The sequence below is a fragment of the Lycorma delicatula genome, chromosome 2 (genome assembly GCF_047948215.1).
Source record: "Lycorma delicatula isolate Av1 chromosome 2, ASM4794821v1, whole genome shotgun sequence".
Classification (NCBI taxonomy): Eukaryota; Metazoa; Arthropoda; class Insecta; order Hemiptera; family Fulgoridae; genus Lycorma; species Lycorma delicatula.
Genome location: NC_134456.1, coordinates 219,705,623 through 219,730,107, shown reverse-complemented (window position 1 = coordinate 219,730,107; position 24,485 = coordinate 219,705,623). Strand labels below are relative to the sequence as shown.

General features: G+C 30.1%; 1 protein-coding gene across 1 annotated transcript in view; it reads right to left on the bottom strand.

Moving 5' to 3' along the window:
• The window catches only part of LOC142320375 (hydrocephalus-inducing protein homolog), a 64,973-nt gene that overhangs the window by 34,713 nt on the left and 5,775 nt on the right, over positions 1–24,485 (bottom strand). Inside the window, exons 3-6 of the mRNA XM_075358081.1 lie at positions 22,670–22,811; positions 17,455–17,597; positions 10,793–10,940; positions 3,694–3,857 (exon numbers count right to left, since the gene is read on the bottom strand). Of these exons, the coding sequence (XP_075214196.1) occupies positions 3,694–3,857; positions 10,793–10,940; positions 17,455–17,597; positions 22,670–22,811 (597 nt within the window). The remainder of the gene's footprint in view (positions 1–3,693; positions 3,858–10,792; positions 10,941–17,454; positions 17,598–22,669; positions 22,812–24,485) is intronic.

Sequence of the window (24,485 nt, the reverse complement as noted above, 5' to 3'; positions counted from 1 at the left end):
CTGCGTACAATTTCATATGCAATTCATTCTGTGGTTTTCCTCTTAAAGGAGGAAAAACTAATCAGGGGGCTATCAGTCTAGTTTTTTCTATATTTAGACTAAGGGTATTCAGCAGTAACATAAGCCGAAATTCCCAGCTATCATTTTCAAAGATTAAAACAGTGTTTATCTGCAGAGGGGATTACATTTTTCAATCTGAAGTTTAAGCATATCATTTACAAAGGAGATAATATAGTACCCTGTGATAGACCAAAAACATTAACAATCAAAAAATTAATTATTCCCAGAATTTTCGCAGTAGATCTTTAGTGAATGCCCCTTTAGATAGCTATAAAAATATTAAAGAGTTTCACCATCCTGAATCTGTACTTTTCCAATTTGCATAGCAAAACTTTGTGGGGAACAGTGTCAAAAACCTTTTAGAAGTCTTAAAAAACAGATATATGAGATTCATTCAATAATTAAACATTTTTAGTGAAGGACACGCTTAATGCAGGCAGTTGAAACTTTTGTTAAGTGTTAGTTGGCAATCTTGCGAAGAGTGTTAGTTAGCTGTTCGATTAATATTTACGTAAACATAACCTCTAAAAAGTCTTAGTTACAATGGTGTGTCCTCTCAAAGAAAGTACTTTTGAAAACAGCATTCTGTGATCAGATTTTTACTTTTGGAAAGTGTACAACCGTCAGAAATATTCTCTCAGATGAAAAAACAATATAGCAGTAATTGCATGAAACATGCAAGTTTTTAAGCATGGGTGGAAAAGTAAAGTTTTAAAGTTGCCACAAAAGCATGACCGACAAGCACTGCTCCGGGCGTTCAGTAACAGTGTTGACCTTGGCGTTAGATTCTCATATTAAATCACTTATCCAAGAATACAGACGATTTATAGTTGAACAAATTGTGAAAAATGTCAAGTAAGTGTTGGCACAATTCAGTCCATCATTCAAAACAAACTGAACTACCGTAAGACTTGTGCAAGGTGAGTTCCCAGAGAACTTACTGTTCATCAGAAAGCTGAGAGATTTCACATTTGCACCAAACTCCGAAATCATTCAAATAATGAAGGTGATGCATTTTTGGACAGGATTTTAACGTGTGATGAAACTTGGATACATCATCTTGAGCTGGAGTCCAAGTGTCAAAGCATGCAGTGCAAACACCCTGAATCGCCTGTTCGTAAAAAATTCAAAATGCAACCATCAGTTGGTAAGGTCATGTTAACCATCTTTTGGAATGTCCATGGTCTGATTTTCTGTGATTATTTGGAGGAGCAATACACTATCAACATATACTAATCAGTCATGACTGAAAACAAAGTCAAACCCGTGTCAAAGAGGAAATGCCCAGGATGACAGAGGAAAGGTGTGCTTTTTCAAGACAATGCTTGACCTCATATGGCAAAACTGACGCTCACATTGGCAAACTGGGCTTGGAGCTCCTAAAGAAGCTTTGCATGGCATCAAGTTCAACAATAACGAAGAGGTAAAGAAAAAAGTACAAAACTGGCTTCAAGATCAAGGTAAAGAATTCTTTACTGGGGGGATAAGAAGACTTGTAAAAAGATGGGATAAGTGCAGAGAAGTTGGTGGGGATTACATGGAAAAGCAGATAAAATTAAAAAAAAAAATTTTATAAACCATTTTTGCTGTACAGTTATTTGTCTGTTTAATTATTGAATAACCCTTTATACATGCATATATATATATATATATATATATATATATATATATATATATCATCAATTATCCATAATTACATATTTAGAAAGCCGGTAACATACACTCTTAATATTGACTTAAAATAACGAATATAAAAATAATTTTATCAAGTAATTTAAATTTTTTATCACAACATTAAAATCTCAATTTTTTTCTATCCTTTTTGTTACTTTTTACTTTTAAATAAATAGCTACTACCTTCAACTTTAAATAAATGTGTATTAAGTATGTAAGTTTTTCGATACTAGTAAATTAAAATATCACCAGTTAAGTTACAAAATGAAGATATTTCAGAAATTACATCACTTCATTTTTTTTTTTGAATTGATACCTGTCTCTGTAGAACCATGATAAATGGTTTTACTTATAGGCATCGCTTTTCTTTTATTGCCATTAGGTTTTAATTTTGAATGAGTGTTTGCTGGGTCCATTCTGTTCTTGTTCTTCTCTTCTATAAATCTTCACATGTTTTGAGGTTTTATTTGAATGTTTCTCTGTCTGTAATTTCATGGGTTTCTATCTCTGCTAATTTTTAAATCTTCTTTGACCTATTTGAACCAATTGTTAGTTATCTTTCTTAAGTTTCCTCGATCAAAGATTTTCATCCATTCTCATCAAGTGTCTGCGAATAAGGTCATGACTCAGACTAATGCACCTGTTTGTATTTACTACAGCTGCCAACTAATTGTACACCACATCCTTGAAGAATGTTATGCAGAATTGTGTTGAAAGTTTAAACTAGGGCCTAACTACCAAAATATCTGAGAAAACAATGAGACGATGTTATCAAATGTTATATGATTTCTTTGGGCCATCCGCTTATATTCAAATATCTGAGTTTTCTATAGTACATTTCAATTATTTTTGCCATTTGGTGTATGGCAGATGCTAATTTTATTGTTTTAATTTAGATTATTAATGTAATATTTCATTGTGGTTTTCTTTCGCTTTTAGCATTCGTCATAGGTTTTTTTCCCATTTATGTTGTGTTTTTATAATACTGGGTTTAGTTTTTAATTAAATTTTTTATATTTATTTATTTGCTACATGAATATCGTGTCTGAGCACTGATGATACTTTGTGGTGAACCCAGAAAAAAAAATTCTGAGTTGTTTTGATGTATTACACCTCTTAAGGTATTTGAAGCTATCAGTTCTCAAAAAGAGTTGAGTAAATTAAGACATAGACAGAAAGAATATGATATTTTTACTATTACTGGAGGGCTTATCATACCATTACATGAAACACAATTGTTTTTGTGTTACATATTTTGGGCTATAACAAAATGATCTTATTATGCTTCAATTGTTATAATATATTATTTAATGATTTACAAGATCTTCTTACCAATTTATTTAAAATAAAATTAAAAACTTTCTCCTTTAACAGAAACAACATTATACTGCTGATGAGTTCTTATATAATATTAATTAAATAAACCTGAATTTATTTTATAAATTAAGTATCTACTCAGATATTTAGCAATTAACTAACAGTTTTAAAAGTGTTTTTTATTGCATGTGTTTTAAATTGTACAATTATTTTATGTGTTAATACTGACTATAATCACGGTCTCTTTTCTAATTATAATTTTGTTCAGTTTTCCTTGTTCCTTCCAAGCTTCTTTTTTTTAAAGAAATAATCAATTTCCTGATGTAATCTTTGTACTGTATAATTATATTATCATAAATCTTGATAATAAAACCAGTGGATCCTTATTATTAATATGATAGGAAGTTGTCCAGTGGATCAACTTGGGTTCTCTCCTGTCTTGTGGCTGTGCAATAAGTTGAATTAAGTTACAGCTGGGGTTCCAGTCCTCCATAAAAAAATTATAACTAAAAATATAAAATATTTTTTAAAGTGATAAAAAAATTTCTACTTCTATAAACATTTTTTTTAGGTAATTTATATAGAGTAAACATTTTAAAATAAAAATATATGCATCATAATTTCACTTTTATATTCTTTTACCTCTGTGGTATTTGTAACCAATTAGTGAGACTTAGTGTTTTATTGACATTAACTTTCGCTGGTATGGTCCATAAAACAACATCTTCTACTTGAGGTGGCAATGCATCACCTTTAAGGCTAAATAACTTGCATGAACCATCAGGAAACGGAAAAAATACTGTACCCTAAAGTAAACATAAATTACTATTATTTTAGATGAATTATTATATTTTACTAAATTAAAAAAGAACTACTGAAGAATTAATAAAATATTATATTTATTAATCAAGAGATGTCCAGAAAATAAAGATTATTTTGATATAGAAAAATCAAGATAAGAATTAACTAAACAAATTTTATTTTATATTTACAGGAACCCTTAGTTTAAGGGCCCTATGATAGTAGCTATGTACCAAGTCAGAGCTATATGATGGGTGCTGAAAAACATACCAGCCAGAATTTAAAGCAAAGCTCCAGTTGCTACAGCTGAGTGTGGGCAAACAATATCACAGACTAAGATGCCAATGTTGGACGACATACCCCTTCGTTTGTTCTGTAGGGTGCATCTTCAGGTGGTGGAGCATCTAAAGTATGCTTCTGAGTTTATTATCTGCTCTCTTGGAATGAAATCAACCAATAAGATACCCTTTTGAACTCAAAACATAGTTGCCATAATCTTGCTAGTGCTGAGAGCTTGTTTTGCTTTTTTTCAGCTTTGTTGGTGATTTGTAATGATATCATTCCATTGATGCTTTATATCAGGTGTTTAAAGATCAATGTCTCACTGATAACAATGTGATCTAAAATTCTGTCACCATCTTGAGCGTAACAAGTGAGAAACATAAAGCAGTTCCCATTTTTCAGTTTCTGTGATTATCAGACAATAATTAGTTACCCATTTGGCACACATTTTTTTGTAACCAAGATGGACATTACAATTTCATGAAGTAAAGCTCTTGAAATTTCAAGAAAGAAACTAACATGTAACTTCTATTGTCCTGCACTTTGTTATCAACTGTTTTCTGAGTTCTTCAGTGATGAGGGATGGTTGACTAGAAGATTTGTCACTGTGCACATTTGTTTCTCTCTCGTTAAATATAATGCACAATTTTCTAACCAAAATTTCATTCAACACACTATCACCATAAACTTTCTTTATTTGTCAATAAATTTTAATGGGCCAAAACATTTTCATGTGTACATTCAAATTTGGCAGGATTTTCTATTTTGTTACATATTTTGAAAGTGTGGAAAAAGATATCAATGCCCATACAGCATCGCAAATTAGCTCACATTAAGCTTGTAGTGGAGGGAGTCCAATGATATACCCAAAATGGCTGGTGGAAATGGAGAATTGTGCCAAGGTCAAATGTTCTTTACTTGCTGGACAATCCTTTTACTAAGCATGAAGACAAATCTTCAATAATGATTCCTCATATAACACTGATATATCAATGTAGATGTAGGTGAATAAAGGAGGAAAATAAAATCTTATTATTTATTTCACATTACACTTTTCATAAAATTATTGAAGCCTTCAAAACCTTTAACTCAACTACAATAACTTATTCTAATTATATAATTATAACAAACTATAACAGTACAGATAACATATACATAATTGAATAAAAAATAAATAATTATATCTAAAAATTTATTTTTAATTATTTTATTTGTAATAGAAATATTATCACAAAATTTAAACATTATGCTGAATATAAATCTATCTTAAGAAAATTTATATATAAAAGTTATTTATCTATAAAAATACACTTTATTAGCTTACTGATTTAATATTTATATAATAGAATTTTTAAAAATTGACAACCTCAATGAAGATATTTATAGCCATAAAGATAAGAAATATTGTATTGTAATATTATATTCTATATTTTTTTCACAATATTTAATATTTTCACTAGGATTATCATAATTGATTTGAGTATTATTTTCTGTCTTTCCGAGGACTGTCACTTGACACGTTTCAGAATACCTCCGTTCATTCTCAAAACTACTTTTAGCACCGAGTCATCCTGAGTAGGTATCATCAAATAAATAGTAACATTAAGCTTTGCACATTCTCCATCCTTACTGTCATGGCCTCTTCTGCTTGTCCCTCCTGCTCTTAAAATTTATGCAAAATCTAATCATCCATGGGAACATAAATTAGCTGCGTTTAGAAAATGTTCAGTAGGGTAGTGTTTACTGTTAACTGAAGTGAAATATAAAAAATAACTAGATATTATCTTTCAAATAGCAGTGATTATGAAAAAGGAATAATAAGAAAATTATTTCGAAAGATAAGAAAGCAAAAAAGGAATGATAAAATGGTAAAATGGTGTTAAAGCAAAAATGGTGTTTACTAAATAAAATATGATTTTAATGCAACATATATAGGCCAAATGGGACACTGTTTAACAGTGAAATGACAAACTATCTCGAGATAACAAATTTTTTTCTTGGCCAATTGCAGTCGGGTTTTCTTGATTTCACCGGTATTCAGATATTACCATCGATTATTTTTCTTCTGTAAAATAACTGGTAATGCCTTTCGATCCCAAAAAGAGTGGTCATGAATTTTCCTGTAGAGAGCACTGTTTTTACTTCTTTAACATCTGTCTGCCTCTTGCCAATTGGTGGAAAAATCATCTAGATTTTGCTTGAAATACCTTAAACTCTGGGTGAAACAGCCAGTGAAACAATTTTTTTATGGAGTGAATGCCAACATGGTGTTCATTAAAGCTTCTTCACGCCTAAATGTTTGTGTAGAACGTTGCCATCTTGGTTATTTCTTTGACTTTTAATCTTCAGTCTGGCAAAATAATTTTACAAATTTTTGTGATATTTTCTTTGGTGGCTCATTTCATTTGAATTACAATCACTGTGTTTGTTTTCACACCTTGTTCAATTTCAAGTGAATGGTTCTAAATGATGGTGCTGACTCAGTAAAAACCGACTCTACTTGTAATATGCGTTTTAATGTGACAGCTGTCTTTTCTTTCAAAAAATAAAATTTTGTGACTAGGAATTTCCTTTTTCTCTAATTTCATAAAAAATCACTAATAGCAAATTAAATAGCATACTGATATTTAAGATTTAATCATTTCAAAAATGGAAGAAAACGGTCAACAAAGAATTTTGTTAATAGCAATACCATTTATGCATAATTTACCTCACTTATCTAACAGTCCTAGTATTCTAAACTCAATCTTATCTATCTATTACCACACTAATTAACATTTATCATGATCATAATACACAAAAAATAGTATTTAATGAAAAAAACAGTAATAAAATAAAATATTTATATACTTCTAACAAGTAAAGAAATATAAATATATTTATAAATGCAAGATTTTTATATTTGTAAACACTAAAACATGACTGCCCAAAAAGGAGTGTAATGTTTTATTAGGGTGTATATATGTTTGCTTGTTCCACTGTAGCAGCTCAACGGTTGAACCGATTAAGATGTGTCAAGCTAATATAAATATGTATATATATATATTTTTTTTTGTCTTCAGTCATTTGACTGGTTTGATGCAGCTCTCCAAGATTCCCTATATTCCTATCTAGTGCTAGTCTTTTCATTTCAGTATACCCTCTACATCCTACATCCCTAACAATTTGTTTTACATATTCCAAACATGGCCTGCCTACACAATTATTCCCTTCTACCTATCCTTCCAATATTAAAGCGACTATTCCAGGATGCCTTAGTATGTGGCCTATAAGTCTGTCTCTTCTTTTAACTATATTTTTCCAAATGCTTCTTTCTTCATCTATTTGCCGCAATACCTCTTCATTTGTCACTTTATCCACCCATCTGATTTTTAACATTCTCCTATAGCACCACATTTCAAAAGCTTCTAATCTTTTCTTCTCAGATACTCCGATTGTCCAAGTTTCACTTCCATATAAAGCGACACTCCAAACATACACATTCAAAAATTTTTTCCTGACATTTAAATTAATTTTTGATATAAACAAATTGTATTTCTGAATGAAGGCTCGTTTAGCTTGTGCTATTCAGCATTTTATATCGCTCCTGCTTCGTCCATCTTTAGTAATTCTACCTCCCAAATAACAAAATTCTTCTACCTCCATAATCCTTTCTCTTTCTATTTTTGTATTAAGTGGACCATCTTCATTATTTCTACGACATTTCATTATTTTCGTTTTGTTCTTGTTTATTTTTATGTGGTAGTTCTTGCACAGGACTTCATCCATGTCGTTCATTGTTTCTTCTAACTCTTTTTTACTCTTAGCTAAAATTACTACATCAACAAACCATAGCATCTTTATCTTTTCACCTTATACTGTTACTCTGAATCGAAATTGTTCTTTAAGATTATTAATTGCTAGTTCTATGTAAAGATTAAAAAATAAAGGGGACAGGGAACATTCTTGTCAGACTCCCATTTTTATTATGGCTGCTTTCTTATGTTCTTCAATTATTACTGTTACTATTTGGTTTCCAGTAAATGTTAGCAATTATTCTTCTATCTCTGTATTTGAACCCCAATTTTTTTAAAATGCTGAACATTTTATTCCAGTCTACGTTATCGAAAGCCTTTTCTAGGTCTATAAACGCCAAGTATGTTGGTTTGTTTTTCTTTAATCTTCCTTCTACTATTAATCTGAGGCCTAAAATTGCTTCCCTTGTCCCTATACTTTTCCTGAAACCAAATTGGTCTTCTCCTAACACTTCCCCCACTCTCCTCACAATTCTTCTGCATAGAATTCTAGTTAAGATTTTTGATGCACGACTAGTTAGACTAATTGTTCTGTATTCTTCACATTTAACTGCCCCTGCTCTCTTTGGTATCATTACTATAACACTTTTTTTGAAGTCTGACGGAAATTCCCCATTTTCATAAATATTACACACCAGTTTGTATAATCTATCAATCGCTTCCTCACCTGCACTGCGCAGTAATTCTACAGGTATTCCGTCTATTCCAGGAGCCTTTCTGCCATTTAAATCTTTTAATGCTCTCTTAAATTCAGATCTCAGTATTGTTTCTCCCATTTCATCCTCCTCAACTTCCTCTATAACACCATTTTCTAATTCATTTCCTCCGTATACCTCTTCAATGTATTCCACCCATTTATCGACTTTACCTTTCGTATTATATATTGGTGTACCATCTTTGTTTAACACATTATTAGATTTTAATTTATGTTCCCCAAAATTTTCCTTAACTTTCCTGTATGCTCCGTCTATTTTACCAATGTTCATTTCTCTTTCCACTTCTGAACACTTTTCTTTAATCCACTCTTCTTTCGCCAGTTTGCACTTCCTGTTTATAGCATTTCTTAATTGCCGATAGTTCCTTTTACTTTCTTCATCACTAGCATTCTTATATTTTCTACGTTCATCCATCAGCTGCAATATATCGTCTGAAACCCAAGGTTTTCTACCAGTTCTCTTTATTCCGCCTAAGTTTGCTTCTGCTGATTTAAGAATTTCCTTTTTAACATTCTCCCATTCTACTTCTACTTTTTCTACCTTATTTTTTTTACTCAGACTTCTTGCGATGTCCTCCTCAAAAATCTTCTTTACCTCCTCTTTCTCAAGCTTCTCTAAATTCCACCGATTCATCTGACACCTTTTCTTCAGGTTTTTAAACCCCAATCTACATTTCATTATCACCAAATTATGGTCGCTATCAATGTCTGCTCCAGGGTAAGTTTTGCAGTCAACGAGTTGATTTCTAAATCTTTGCTTAACCATGATATAATCTACCTTGCAGTATCGCCTGGCTTTTTCTAAGTGTATATTCTTCTATTATGATTTTTAAATTGTTTTAAATTGGGTGTTGGCAATTACTAAATTTTACTTCGTGCAAAACTCTATAAGTCGGTCCCATCTTTCATTCCTTTTGCCCAGCCCGTATTCACCCACTATATTTCCTTCCTTGCCTTTTCCAATGCTTGCATTCCAATCTCTAACTATATTATATATATATATATACGAGAGTAAGTTAATTATTATCCTCAATGTAGTTATAAATTTTATTGCAATACAATTAAGAAACTTACATGTACATCATTTTTCAACATAGTCCCCTTGCATTTCAACGCACTTGGTCCATCATTGCACAAGCTTCCTGGTGCCCTCATAAAAGAAGGTTTTTGGTTGAGCTGCAAGCCAGGAATGCACCGCTTCTTTCACTGTTTCGTTCGAGGTAAATCGACTGCCCTTTAATGCCTCTTTGAGTGGACCAAACAAGTGGTTCTCAGAAGGGTCAGGATCAGGACTATACGGAGGCTGAGACAGTACTTCAAAGTTGAGTTTCTGGAGCATTTCAGCAGTCTGGGCAGCAGTATGTGGACGAGCATTGTCGTGCAACAACACAACACCTTGACAGCAGTCCTCAGCATTTGCTTCGAATTGCAGGCTTCAGCTTGGCAGTAAGCATCTCACTGTAACGCGCACTTTTTATTGTGCCCTTTTCCTCATAATGTTCCAGTACAGTACTGGACCTTGTGAGTCCCAAAAAACTGTAAGCATCAGTTTTCCTGCAGATGGTTGGATCTTGAACTTTTTTTTGCAGGGTGAATTTGGATGTTTCCACTCCATACTCTGCCGTATACTCTCCGGCTCATAATGATGGATCCATGTTTCGTCATCAGTGATGATTCTGTCTAAGAAGATGTCCTGTTCATTACCATAGCGATCCAAATGTTTTTGGCAGATGTCCAAGCGCGTTTGTTTATGCAACTGTGTAACTTGTTTTGGGACCCATCTTGCACAGACTTTATGAAACCGAAGTCTGCTGTTGTGGATGATTTCGTAGGAAGAAAGTGACTAATTTGCAGATGATGTGCCACTTCATCAAAGAAGTGGCACATCATCTGCAAATATGGTTTCCATAAACAAAAATATAACTAAATTGGGGATAATAATTGACTTACCCTCGTGTGTGTAAATTTATTTGTGTGTGTTAAATAAATTTAAAAAAATTGAAAAGGTTATACTATATACAAAATTGTCACCTGCACGCTCATTAATTTTCCTATATTAGTTTTTATTCTATATTAAAGAGCAATGTTTTTTTAGGCAGTCATGTTTTATCAGTTTTTAATAGTTATCTCTTGTAAATTACACACTCACCATATGTTTCTCAGTCTCAGATGTCATTGTTAAAGGGGAATATTCAATTTCATACTGGGCATCATTTAATGCATTAATTATAACTGTTTGACTTCCTTTAAACTCTTTACCTTTAAAAACAGGACACACAGTCCACATGTCACCATTCCTAATGGAAATAATAATGATAATAAAAAGTTACATATATATGTATATTATTAAGAAGTGCATTTTGTTATTGTAGTCCTTATAGAAATAATTTCTTCTATAATCTAGTAACAAACAAAAGAGCTCCTTCCTTCTTCTAGTTAGATAATTATGGATATAGGTAATAGGTAATTAAAGGATTAAAAATATAATTAGTATCTAATAAAATACTAAACGTAGTCAGATATTTAATACTATCATAAAATAAGGTGTCTGTATGGGTACTAATTAAAAATAATTAAAAGTAATTTGTTAGCGTCTTCAATCGGATTTTAATTTACTTATTTCATTTCATGTATAATATTAATAATCTTTTCTGGAAAATGTGTCAAATGTTAAATATACAATTAATTATTATTAGATAATAAAATCTTACATCAAATTTACATAATAATGTGTATCTGCATTGTACAACTTAATTACAATATAGTAATGTTTATTTTATAATAAATACAGTATACAAAATAAATAAAATTTTTAATGGTGCTGTTATGTACATAATTTCTTATTGATACAATAACCCACAGAAGCATAATTAAAATGTATTATCAAAATGATAGTAAAATAATAAATCATGTTCCAAGAATTAAATCAAATATGGTATGATAATATTAGAATTTTTAACCATTTGTTGATGGCATTACATAAATCAATGTTAATATAGTTACTTGTTTTGTTAAATTAGCCCTCAATATAATAACACTAATTACAAAGAGATCAGGATTTTAATTGACCGAATCAATTAAAACGCAGATCCCATCAGATTAATGTGACAGAGATCCTCACAAAGCAACGGCCTTGCAACGATCTTGGTCATCACATCACCCCATCCATTCTTAGTGCTAATGAGCTTTATTGGAGGTCACTTCTAGATACTCAATACCTTATTACATATTTCAGTCATCAGCACGGCCTCTATCAGGATGGCACTGATGCAAATGCCTCATGGATGCCAAATGCCATCCTGGAAATGTAAACGGAAATATAAATGGAAATATAAACATATTTCCATTGGTGATAAAACCCATCAATAACGAAAGACATTTTTCAAACTCGTCTAGACTGAATCAAAAAACTGATAATCAATAAAAATTTATAAATTGAGATATAACAAAACATTAATCTGATACTCTCAAAAATTGTTTGCAACATCGCAATTTTGACCTTTCACACTAAAGCAACCAAAATTAACAGTCAACCCATGAACATGCCAAACAGCAACCAGGCACAATTGCCAAATGTACCTTACTCTGATGGAAAAGCACCCAAACTGGTCCCTAGCCAACCAGGCTACTATTCTACACTAAACATCTTCTGCAGTCCTTTAGAGTAACAAAAACCTTAAATATTTTTAAAAATGCGCCACTCATCTCTAACTTTCCAGTTGGCCTGCAGATCCATCCTCAAACCGATACCTTGAAGCTCCTGACACCTCTGCATGCCTAAACTCATATTTTGAGCAGACATACAGCATACTAATATGTGTCATCCAATACTAAGCACTGAAGACACTGACCCAGTCAGTCAAGCCAAATCGAGCCAGCCTGTCCTGAAATGCGTCATGTCCCGAAAGAACTGAGTCACTTGCTGATTTGGGGAGATCCACAAGGCAACTCTCGACGTCCTTACATCTGGAAAGAGACTATCCATATATAGCCCATTTGCCGTCTCATCCCACCTGTCCTGCCAAATACCAAAACCTTCCTCTCTTCTGAATATACTGCGCAGTCAGTTCATCCAAACAGCAAAACGTAACTGAAGTTAAGATGCAAGGACATCAATAAGTTTAACACCCATGATAAATAAAACTGCCTCATGTGAAATTGTTCTACAGCCTCCCCTGTCACAGTAAGTAATAGGAAACAATGAATCCTCAACATAATATTGCGGTAGTTTTAATACCTCATTCTGTTTGTCCAAACAGGTGTAGCGTAAAGCATAATCCTTTATATACAAAATACACCTTTATACAAAATACCTTTATACAAAACACCTTTACACCTTTATACAAAATTTCCATTGTTATAAAATTTAGACCCTAATCGGGATGGACCACCCTATGAATGCTGAAGAAGGCTTTGCAAGTTTTCTTAGCAATAGTGTGAAAGTGCTCCTTAAATCTGAAATTCTCATCAAGGAATACACCCAAATATTGTTGCAACGAATGAGATGGATGTAACAAATGGGATGGCCGGGTATTGAAACACAGGCTCGCTGTGTAGGGGCCAAACTGACCTTTAGCAGCATCATGGTGGTCTTACACCATTTTGTGTTGATTGCTTCACACCTCTAGAACTGTACAAAGTTGAATTGGCTGGAATTCGACCTTGTTCTGCTAGACTCCTTTAACTAGCAGAAGCCCATCGTTGGCAAAAGTGATGACACGACATATGCTTGGCAACTTCAACCGCATGAGACAGTCAAACTCCACAACCCAAAGGAGAGGATCCAGCACACTGCTTTGGGGACATCTGTTGGACAGCATCAGACTCACATCAGTGCCACCATCAGAAAGCACTACATATCGATCACAAAAGTAATTTTGTAGCACGTCATCTCATCATGTCTACTTGCCCGCTGGTGTAATTCATACAAGGAAGAGGGCCACACAAGTTGTTAAATGGCTCAGCCAGATATATCCAGAAATATACCCAGGTTCTCTCTGTGTTTTTGACAAATGTTTTAGGCTACTGAGTGCCCTTTCAAAATTCTTCTAGGTTTCAAAAATTTTTTATAGTACTAATGTATGCTTTAGTCATTAGTCACTAGGAATTTTTCTATGATAGATCTAAGTATAATTTCTTTGTCACTGATTTTTTTCTGAAAAAAAATCACTGATTTTTTTCTGTGAATCAATATATGCACGCACTTTACTTTCTCTTGTGGAAATGCCGTGTTATTGAAACCTGAGCTCAAAACAGCTTAGCCTGTACAACAAACTGATGCAGCTGCTAACTGATGGTGAGTGTGCAAACTAAAATCTAATTGTTGTCGATTAAAGATTATATATAAAATATCAGATGATGCAAAATAAAAATTATATTCATTCTTGAAACCCTGCAGTTCTTTTTCAGATACCTGGTATTACAGAAATATTGTTATCTATAAAACTAATGACTTAACAGAAAGACAAATGTAAAGAATGCTGATTAAAGAAAATAAATTTACACAAAAAAATATTCTATTTATGTTTTTTATTCATCCGATGATGAGTACTTTTTTCAGAAATATGGGTATCAGTAGATCATTAAGGAATATGTTGATGTGAGATTGATATTATCAAGTAACACCGTTTGGAAAGGTGATATTAGAAGAGCTTTGTTGGAAACTGATAATAAATTAAAGGAAAATATTGTTTTCTATATTTCTAAGCTCAAGATAATTTAAAATGAACTTTTCATACAATCTTATGGCTTTTGCAAACATTCTTAATAAAAGCAAAGAGGAAGTAGTTTATCCTGTGTTAGATTGTTTGTGTGTGCATAATGGTAATACCATTTTTTGCAGTTCATTATAAGCAGTTATTTGTAAATTTTTCATTCAGTATAAATAAAATTAGTATTTACTTTAAGGAAGGTTCAACTTGTTATTCTAAAACTATCTTATTCAAAAGATGAATGGTTAACATGTTTTTTGTAGAAAAGGGTAATTTCAAAAAGCCTGAAAATTAATTTCTGTTAACTGTTTAATAAATCTTTCATCATTCCAAAAAAGTTTGATAATAAATACATAAAATAAATAATTTACCATTACAATTATTAATAAATAAAATAAACAGAAACTCTAATGCAAATAAAGCCATTGTTTAATTGGATTTAAGCTGTTACAACTGAAAAGTTATAGAAAACTGTTAATCCATTAAATGGCAAGCCATGTCCAAAAAGCATAAAGTACCGGGTTTACTAAAGAAAGAAAGGAAAGAAATTAAATGATGCCTTATATAAACTGAATATATTTTGCACTTTAGAACACCTAATCTGCTGAAATGCAGGTGATATGCTGAATGCCCAACAAGTGTAACTCTGACTTGTAGTTAAGAACATTCACTGCAAGTAATGATTGACTTCTTTTACTTTACTGGTAAGGTTAGCCCTCCTCAACAATATTTTTGCCAGCAATCTGTACTTGTAGCAGTCACAATCTCTATCTATCTTTCTTTATAAATTCAACTCCTCCCCATCCATCTTTCTCAACCTTGATCTTCCTCTTCCTCTCTGTCACTCTGGTTAACATGCAAGATCTGTCATTTTCCATTCTGATCACACAACCAAACAATTTAATTTTAAGTAGTACCTTTATGCTACAATTTAAACAAAGTCAAAACATTCCATGTTCAATTTCTTACCTTCAATAACTACTTACATTTTTTGTAATCTATGTAAAATTTTTTTTCTCTTTGTTTCATTCACAAACCTCTTACAACAACTCTTACAACCTCTTACAAACCTTTACATAATTTACTTTTTTACAGGGCTGTGTTGGTGACCCCATACTTACCTCCTGCCTGGAAGATCACACAGTCTTCTACCAGGGTTTCCTTTTTAATCAAAGGAGTCTGATTTTGGTAGCCAGAAATTCATTCTCCACCAAAAGTGTAGGTCTGTTGGTGGTAAAAAGTTTGCCAAACTAGCATCTAATTGGCATCAATGATAACTTCTGGAAAGCATCCAACCAGATATTTCTTTCTACTTATAGCCCCAGCAGTCACAGGCTGCTACTACCCAAGGTTTTCTAAATTTCATGAAGCCATCAGTTGTAGAGGAGCACCAGTATACCATTTTACTCTGATCAATGTTTGATGTTGGTCTGATTAATTCAGACACAACATCAATGGCTTTTGCCTATACAGAAAGCAGATTCAAAGAAAGCAAAACTGATTGGTGTTTCTTAAATGCTAGATGTTATACATGCACTACATGCCATAAAAAAGACCGGAACAGATTGTATAGAACAACAAATTTAGAGGGCATCAAAGTTAACATAGCGTCAACACAACGATGCATGTTAGAACAACTTGTATGTGTATGGAAGGGGTTGGCGACCATCAGTAGCATTCCGCTAGTACATTCCTTTTGTTAAAATAGTATTTATCAATATTCCTTTCAGTTAAAATTATGGTGTGTAGTGTCTCAATAGAAATATAATGTAGACTAGGACATGGAGTGGCTATAAGAAGCCAAACTAAATATATTGTAATGAACATCTACAAAAAAATTTCAGAAGAAAATCCCGATATATTATGTTCAGAAACTTAAGCTTGTGTTGCTGATTTATGTGGCACATCAGTTCACAAATGTGTGAACTGATAAATTGAATGAAAATGTGAAAAATTGTAACTGAAAAAAATAAACTTGGTGAAAATGAACTACACAAGGAAAATCTCGTAAAAGAATTAAGAAAAAAAATTAGTATTGATGATTTTCAAAGATGCGCATTAAGGAACACTATGTAATTTTCATACATGCCGTAAAAAATTACCGATATTAAATAACTTGTTAGCAGTTTTAAAAACAGAACATAAAGATTTGGATGTTGAATTTATGCGTGAAAAGTTAACAGAAATTTCATGGAATATGGGTTTTAGGTGTAAAAAGACTGCTGTTAGTAACAATACATCTAATATAATTGACGATGGTGTAGATGGCATTGAACAACTTGACTGACTAAAATAAAACATGGTTTATTAAAAAGCATAATAATAGAGTATCATCATTTATTATTTAACCAATCAACACTATCCTATTTTTCCTTTCTGAAAAATATCATTGAGAATATAAAAAATAAATTTCAAAAAAAAAAAAAAAATAATATATACAAAAAGAGAATTTCGTGAAAAATAAAAAAACACTGTGCCTACTTGCCATTCATCAAATATGTGAATTGAGTATGCTGATGGAATGCGTATGTGGATGAGCGGGACAGGCTTTTATATGTATCATAGAGCCAGGTCAACCTCTCACCCGTTTAGCATTCCATGTCCATGCTACACGGTGGTCACGCTTAGTTAACTTTGTTCTATTCTACTCCTTTCCATAATAAAAAATGCAATATATTCACTCTAATCAGTCAGTCAGTAAATTTATGTAATAATTCCTAAATTCAATAATGCTGCTTTTTTTATTACTAGAATCTTAAAAGATATAAAAGGAAAATTCTGGTGTAAGTCACATATCAATCAATCAGTTCGTTCAATCTGAAGATGTCAGCAGAGAACAAACAAAGTTACAGTCAAAATTTGTAATTACTTATTAATATAAAAATTGAACAATATTACATTCTATGGCAAGAGTGATGATCTGTTCATGTTTTGTTCTGAATAAATGATGAAAATATATGGAGTTTTTTACAGTAACTTAAAATCTGAAGAACATCTTTAAATTTATTCTTTAAAAGTCATAATAAAGATGAAAAAAAAACATTTCTGTAAATAAATATAAATAATTGATCAGTAATGGAAGACAAAAAATATCACTCACGGATTATGTAAAGTTACTTTCTGGAAATCTGATTTACGCACTGGACAAGAAAAGTTAATTGGGGTTGATGGTGGATCAACAGAAACACAACTTCCAGTAATAACTAGTTTCAACTTTTTGAAAGACTCGAGATTACAAATAACCTGGGTAAAAAATCATAAAAATATAAGTTTAAATAAATATTAAATTATGTAAAAATGAACTTATAAATACTGAAATTAATGAATATGACGTGAATAACAAAACAAAGACAAAAACAGTTAGAAATGAACTTTGTTTCAAAAGCAACATTTTTACAAGATGAACATTTATTAAAACATAAATTACAAAATTAGTCGCAAAGAAAATTTTTAAATAAAAGGCTGAATACAACATTTTTTAAAAACTCTCTCAGAAGATCAAACACAGATGATACACCTTAAAACTTTTTCATTATTTCTGTGAAGAGTTTCCAGTGTCATTCCCCTAAAGGAAGGTTCAATCATCAGTCATATAAAAATGCTTGATACTTTTTGAGAAAAGTTGAGTAAAGCTCAAAAATTTCATTAAAAACACGTTTTAGGTTTTGCATAAAATAACTTTGTTAAATCGCCAATTAACAAACAAAATGTTGTAGCAAATTTAATTGCGATAAAAAGATGCTGAAATAAAGTCAACAAAAAATAATACTAATTTGAGAAATCTAATTTCAATTAAAAGCAAAAAAAAGGTCAAGCTAAAAACAGAAAAGTCTGAACACAATTTAAAACAGCTATTTTATTTATAAACTAGCCGATCTAGCCAGCATTCATTATCATCATGGTTTTAATAATATTAAATATTTTACAGACATTCATTAAAGAAAAAAATTAGTCATTTCACTTCATTACATCTCTGTTGCCATGATGACAAAAATATAATGATGTAAAAAAACTAATTTTTATTTCTTTAATACCTTAACCCCCAAGAGGGCTTTGATCTATGGCTTAAAACCTTCCCTGGAATAATATGAATATATCCTGAAAATTTGAAAACAATTAGTCAATTGGTTCTTACATTATGCTGTTGCAGACAAACAGATAGATCCACAAACTTTCACATTTATATATTTAAGATTAATGTTTGTTATAAAAATTAAAAATTATCAGAACTTTTCTTCCAAAGCCTTTTGCAGACTCCTTTTCATTGGGTATCCAATCCAATAGTGCTGAAGTATACTAGATGAAAATATGTATGTATGTATATAAGTAACAATGCTTCATATACATGTTATGAGAAAAAAGGTAATTATTAGTGTACTTACAGCAGAAATGCTAATGGAAAAAAGTAAAAAAATTGCAAATTAGAACAATTTATTGATACCAAGGAACAGTCAAAACTACTGGAAAGGAATTTGCTCAAAAGAAGGAGGAAATGGTTCCTGTCTTTTGGGATGCTAAAGGCATAATCTTCTTTGACTTTTTGGAGAAGGTTTGGTAAATGATAACTGGGCAATATTATTTTTACTGGATTATATAAATGAGGAAATAACTAAAAACTACATCATTTGGTGGAAAAGAAGATTCTTTTTCAGTAAAATAATGCACCAGCTCATTCTTCTCCAATTGTAAGAATAAAATTGCTTAAATTACATTACAAATTTACTTGCCAGATTTAGCACCTTTGGAGTATTATTTGTCTCCAAATATGAATTAGTGGTTTGCTGGAGAAAAATTTATGTGAACTGATGAAATTATTGCTGAAATAATCTCCTTCTTTGAATACTTGGATAAATCATAGTCAATGATTTATCCAAGAAAATAATGACAATTATTAAGAAAATAACTTATTTTCTTTATTTTCATATTATTTGTTATTCTTTAACATATATTCTGTATATTTATTTTATTAAAAATATATTTTCTTTATTTTTGCATGGACTTATCAAACACCTTTTACATGTACTCTCATGTGGTGGAAGATGTTTGAATGTTTGACTGCTTTTTTTTGTTTATAACTTGAATTTAATGTGTGACTATAAGAACTTGATTTTGAATTGTGCTTATTTAAAAAAAAAAATTATTCAATTTGTGTTTATAAAAATTAAAATTTTGGATTTTTTTTTTTTTTTTAACAAAGCACAAATTCATTGTGCTGAATACACAAATTTGGTTTATATATGTGGATTTTTGCAGTGGAAATGTTATAGCTTCAGTTGCAGATTACCAGTGTAAGTGTATTAGATGTAGAACTCCAGCATTAGAAGGAAGAAAGCATTTAGTAGGATTTTTAGTAATTTGTATGAGAGGTGAAGTAACATGAAGGCGAAGTTAAAGATATTCTTCTAACAGTTAAAAGAGATTACACATTAAGTTTGCAAAGAATATCTAAGAACCTTAATACTTAAAAACATATGAATGGAAAACATTACATCATGGATGAGGATCTGTTAATTGGGTAATAAGGTCTCCAGATCTCACTCTACAGATTCATTACCCAATATGAACTGATCACTAGAATTTTAAATCCAGCCCTCATACTGCTGCCCTCATAAAGAATCAGAAAGTTGTTTTGAGATGAGTAGCACAAGAACATTAAACACTTGTAAAGAAATGTAATGATTTTAATGGTGGAACTTGTTGAACATTCATTTTTGAATTTTAGTTTAGTTTTTTTTTTATTTTCAATAGTATCTTCAAGGTAAATTAAATTAATTAAATGTTTATTAGCTTGAATAGAGATAATATTGAATTTTTGTTCAATTATTATTTAGTCAGAAAACAGTTTCTGCCAAATTTTGCTTTTAATTAAAAGTTAAATTTCTCAAACTAATATTTATTTTTTATTGACTTTATTTTGATAAATTTTCTCAGAATTAAATTCTCCGCAAAATTTATTACATGTTTTATTTGTTAATTGGCAATTTAACAAAGTTATTTATATATACATATAAGTGAAAGTTAATCTTAAGGCCAGGCAGATTAGCACTAACATTTTATCATCAGGGAAATGTCTCCTTTATTTGTTACAGCAAAGTAAGGTAGTTTTGCCATTTTCAATACATTTTTTATATATACTCGTATTTTTTTTTTTTTTTATGATGTCAATGGTCTCTCTAATAAAACAACTGAGCTCAGATACACCTTTAATAATACACATTCCTTTATGATTAGATTCCAGACCAAGTGCCCCCCAAAAAAAAAAAAATTTTAAGATTTTTACCAAAACTGATATTTTATGTATGATAGTGTGAAAAGAATTACAAAATATTATATTTATAAGTTTACTTACATTTTCTTGTAAATACTGAAAGTAATTTTATTATTAAAATCAAGCATGTTAAAACATAAGAATATCAGATTCGTATATATATTTATACTTTTATTAATCTGATTTAATTTAATTTAAAGAAAAATTTAAAGTACAAAAAGTCATCTATGTATATTAATGCAAATCACAGGTAACAATGTTATTTAAATTTAGCTTTCATGTTTATTTTTTACTAACCAAAAGGTCACTCATGCAGCTACTTGATTGGGTAATCAACTGATCCTTCAAAATTTCCATTTTTTCCTTCATTGAATATTGAATTGAAATAGTTCTGTTATGTAAAAGGAGACAAAAATTTCACTGACGTTTAAAAGTTCATTTTTTAAATTATTAATCTTTTCAAAGTTATTTTATTACAGAAAGGTAGTGTTGTGGTTGCCGTCATTTAAAAAAAATTATTTTAAAAACAATTTTGCTGAATTTTAATTCTGAGCATTACTTAAGGTAATGATTGATTAATTTGATTACTTGATATCTGCATTTTCTGAGCAATACAATTCTACAGGATGGCAGATTAGAAATAATAATTAGAACAAAAAAATTTATGGCAATAATTATTAATAACTATTTCAATTTTTTAAATAAATTCAGGAAATCAGTTCTAAATTATTTTAATATATGGTCCTGTATGCAATTTTATGAATCCAGTTGTTATAATCAAATGTGTATTTCTATCACAAGAAAATTAAATATTTATCTTACTTAATTTTTATTACTCAACAAAAATTTTTGAAGAATGAACAATCGATATGTCATTCTTGAGAGAAATTTTTCATATCCTAATCTATATAAGGGCATTGTAGCCAATTTGAGTGGGAATTTTAAGTTGTTAACACTGAATTTACGCAAACCTTTTATTTTCAACTTTTAACTTAATTATTATTATTATTTTTAACTTAAGGTAGAAGTAATTTTTTATATCATTTCGTAAATATTTATTTATTATAATTATTATCATTTTTTACTGTTATTATTTCTTTTGTATTTATTTTTTTTTAAGTTTTGTTTTAGTATTTAAATAAACTTTTACTAATTCCTATGGTTTTGCTAATGATGATTGTTTAAAAATCAAAATGTGTCTAGTTTTAGAATTTTATTTATTTTGAATGGTTTTTTAGCATTTTCTCTTTAATTTTATTTCAATAACCATTTACCACAGCTTATTCTTTGTGAACGAATAAATTAAATAAATGTGGAGAATTGAATCTGATTGTTACTTTTAGATTAAATTGGTAGAGAAACAAATTCATAATAATGCTAACTATGAATATATAGTTCTGAGAGCAAATCATTAACATTATGTGACTCAGTCACTAACTAGGATTAATTTACTGTATGTCTGTACAATCATGACAGCTTAAAATCACTGAGATTTCTGATTATTATGTAGCTGAATAATCGTATCCAAATGATAAAATTTTATTTATTTTTAATCAATTATATGATAATTGTTTTTTATCAATATATTCTGTCTACTTTGCATTTTAATCTACTCACAACACTACAGAAAAAATTAATAATTTAACATTAACATATTTTGTAGCCAAAAGCAGTGAATATTTCAGAAATTTGTAACAACCAAATATGGTCTACATCAGAAACAACTTATCTATTCAACAATAATTGCAATCTATAAAGAAATCTCACAACAAAGAGTTGTCATATTTACCTCTCATAAAATATTAACACTTATTTGAGATTGTGACAGTTTGCTAGAATATTATCTAACTACTTTCAAAATATTAAATCACAGCAGATTATATAAAATATATAAAAAAGAAGCAATGTTTACAATAGATTTTATGTCTTATCAGGTAAAAAAATTAAAAGCAGAGCAAAAGTGCCAAAAGTAACTAACTCTAGAAGTTCAATTTTAAGTTTTCATTATTTTAATTAATTTTAGCTTAAAAAAATCAATATTTCTAACCTCTGTTCTAAAATAGCTAATTGGGGAGTCAGGAGTAAATCTAACATTTAATGTAATTTCTGAGCCTGGTGATATATAACCAAAGGAAGGCTCTATTACAATCCAAGAAGTGTACTCCTCTTTGCTGCAACTCCAAGAGAACCTGTAGAAAAAAGAGAATAAATATATTCAAAATATATAAAAACAGAATTACTTGCAATTATTTAATGTTAAATAAATTAAAAATTACTCAATTTACTTTAATAATTTTTACTCTTTTGCATTTATCTCTTCTTCCTACGTTCTACTGAACCTTCTAGTCTTCTAGTCATTTTTCTACTCAATTTTTTAATCAATAGTTCTGCTATTATGATACGACTGAGGCAACTGGCTTTTCTAATTTAATTTTTTACTTTTACTTTTCTAGTTACGTATTTATTTCTCACTCTATGTCCACTAAATTGTCTCCTATCTCCTCCATGCCCGCATTTCAAATGCTTCCAGTCTTTCTTTCCCCCTCTTTTTAGGGTTCATATCTGCTCAGAGGTATACTTAAAAAATAACATTTCATAAGAAATGTTTTTTTAAGTCTAGATCAATTTTTACACTAACTATTTCTATTCTTGTTTCAATTTTGTTTTTTCTTTCGTAGTTTCCATTAATACAGAATCTAAATACTTTTATTGTTTTTCTTATTCACTTCTTACTTTTTTAGAACAATACATTAGCTTATTGATCCATAATCTCATTCATTTTATTTCCTTAACTTTTTTTTTTACTGTAAACTGTCATATTTTAATTTTGATATTAAAATATCCTGTGCTTCATCTCTTAAAAACATCATATCACCAGAAAACCTTATACAACTTACTTTACTGATATACAGAATGATTCGGATAGAAAGGGAAGTAATTTGGCAACTGATTCCAGAGCTTGAAATAAGGAAAAAGTTCATATGAACATAAATCTGTAAATGCTTTGTTATCAAGTTATGGGTAAATAATAATTTTTTGTAAAGTAAATTAAACGTATCTTAATTTTTCAAAGGTTTAAGTTTACTGCACTAAAAACAGCTGTTTATAATTTTCAGAAATTTATAACATTTTTTTTTGTTTAAGTTTTATTCTGTTTTAATAATGAAAGTTGATTTCTGTTTTTGTTTCTCATACACTTTATTTCATCAATTTTGAATTAAATTCTCTTTATAAGTTTTGATAATAAAATCTATACATTTTTCAGTCATTTAACAAAGTTATTGAACTTCAAACCTAAAAAACAAGTTTTTTGTCACCAAATTTTTTCTGAAGATAATTTTTCTTAGATATCGTAAAAACTAAGGGAGATACAGTTCTGGGACCTGTTTTATTCGATTTTTCAAATAAAAAAAAAAAAAACAGAAGGGTACATACATCATCAAGTTAACCCTTAAAAATTTCAGTATTTCAGTACACCTCATTTCACCAGGGGAACTGAAATCTAGGTAAAATAATTTGCTGGCTATAACTCGACACAAAGCATTTTCTGACATATGTTTTTTATAGATGTTTTCCTTATTTCAAGCTTCAGAATCAGCTCTGAAAATATTTCCCTTTCCTCCTGAATCACTCTGTATATAATTACTTTGCTTTATTAAAAAGCCTCATAGTAATAACAATAAAAAGGCAATATTGCTTTTAATATACAAACTTCTACTAAAAACCTATTAACTCTAAAAGTAAATTATTAGTAAAATAAGTTATTTTTTTTAATAATAAATAATTATAATAAAATGAAGTAACCTCATTTTCATTTGTAACCAAATGTAATTTTTGTACATCAAGTTTTATTCTCACGCTGC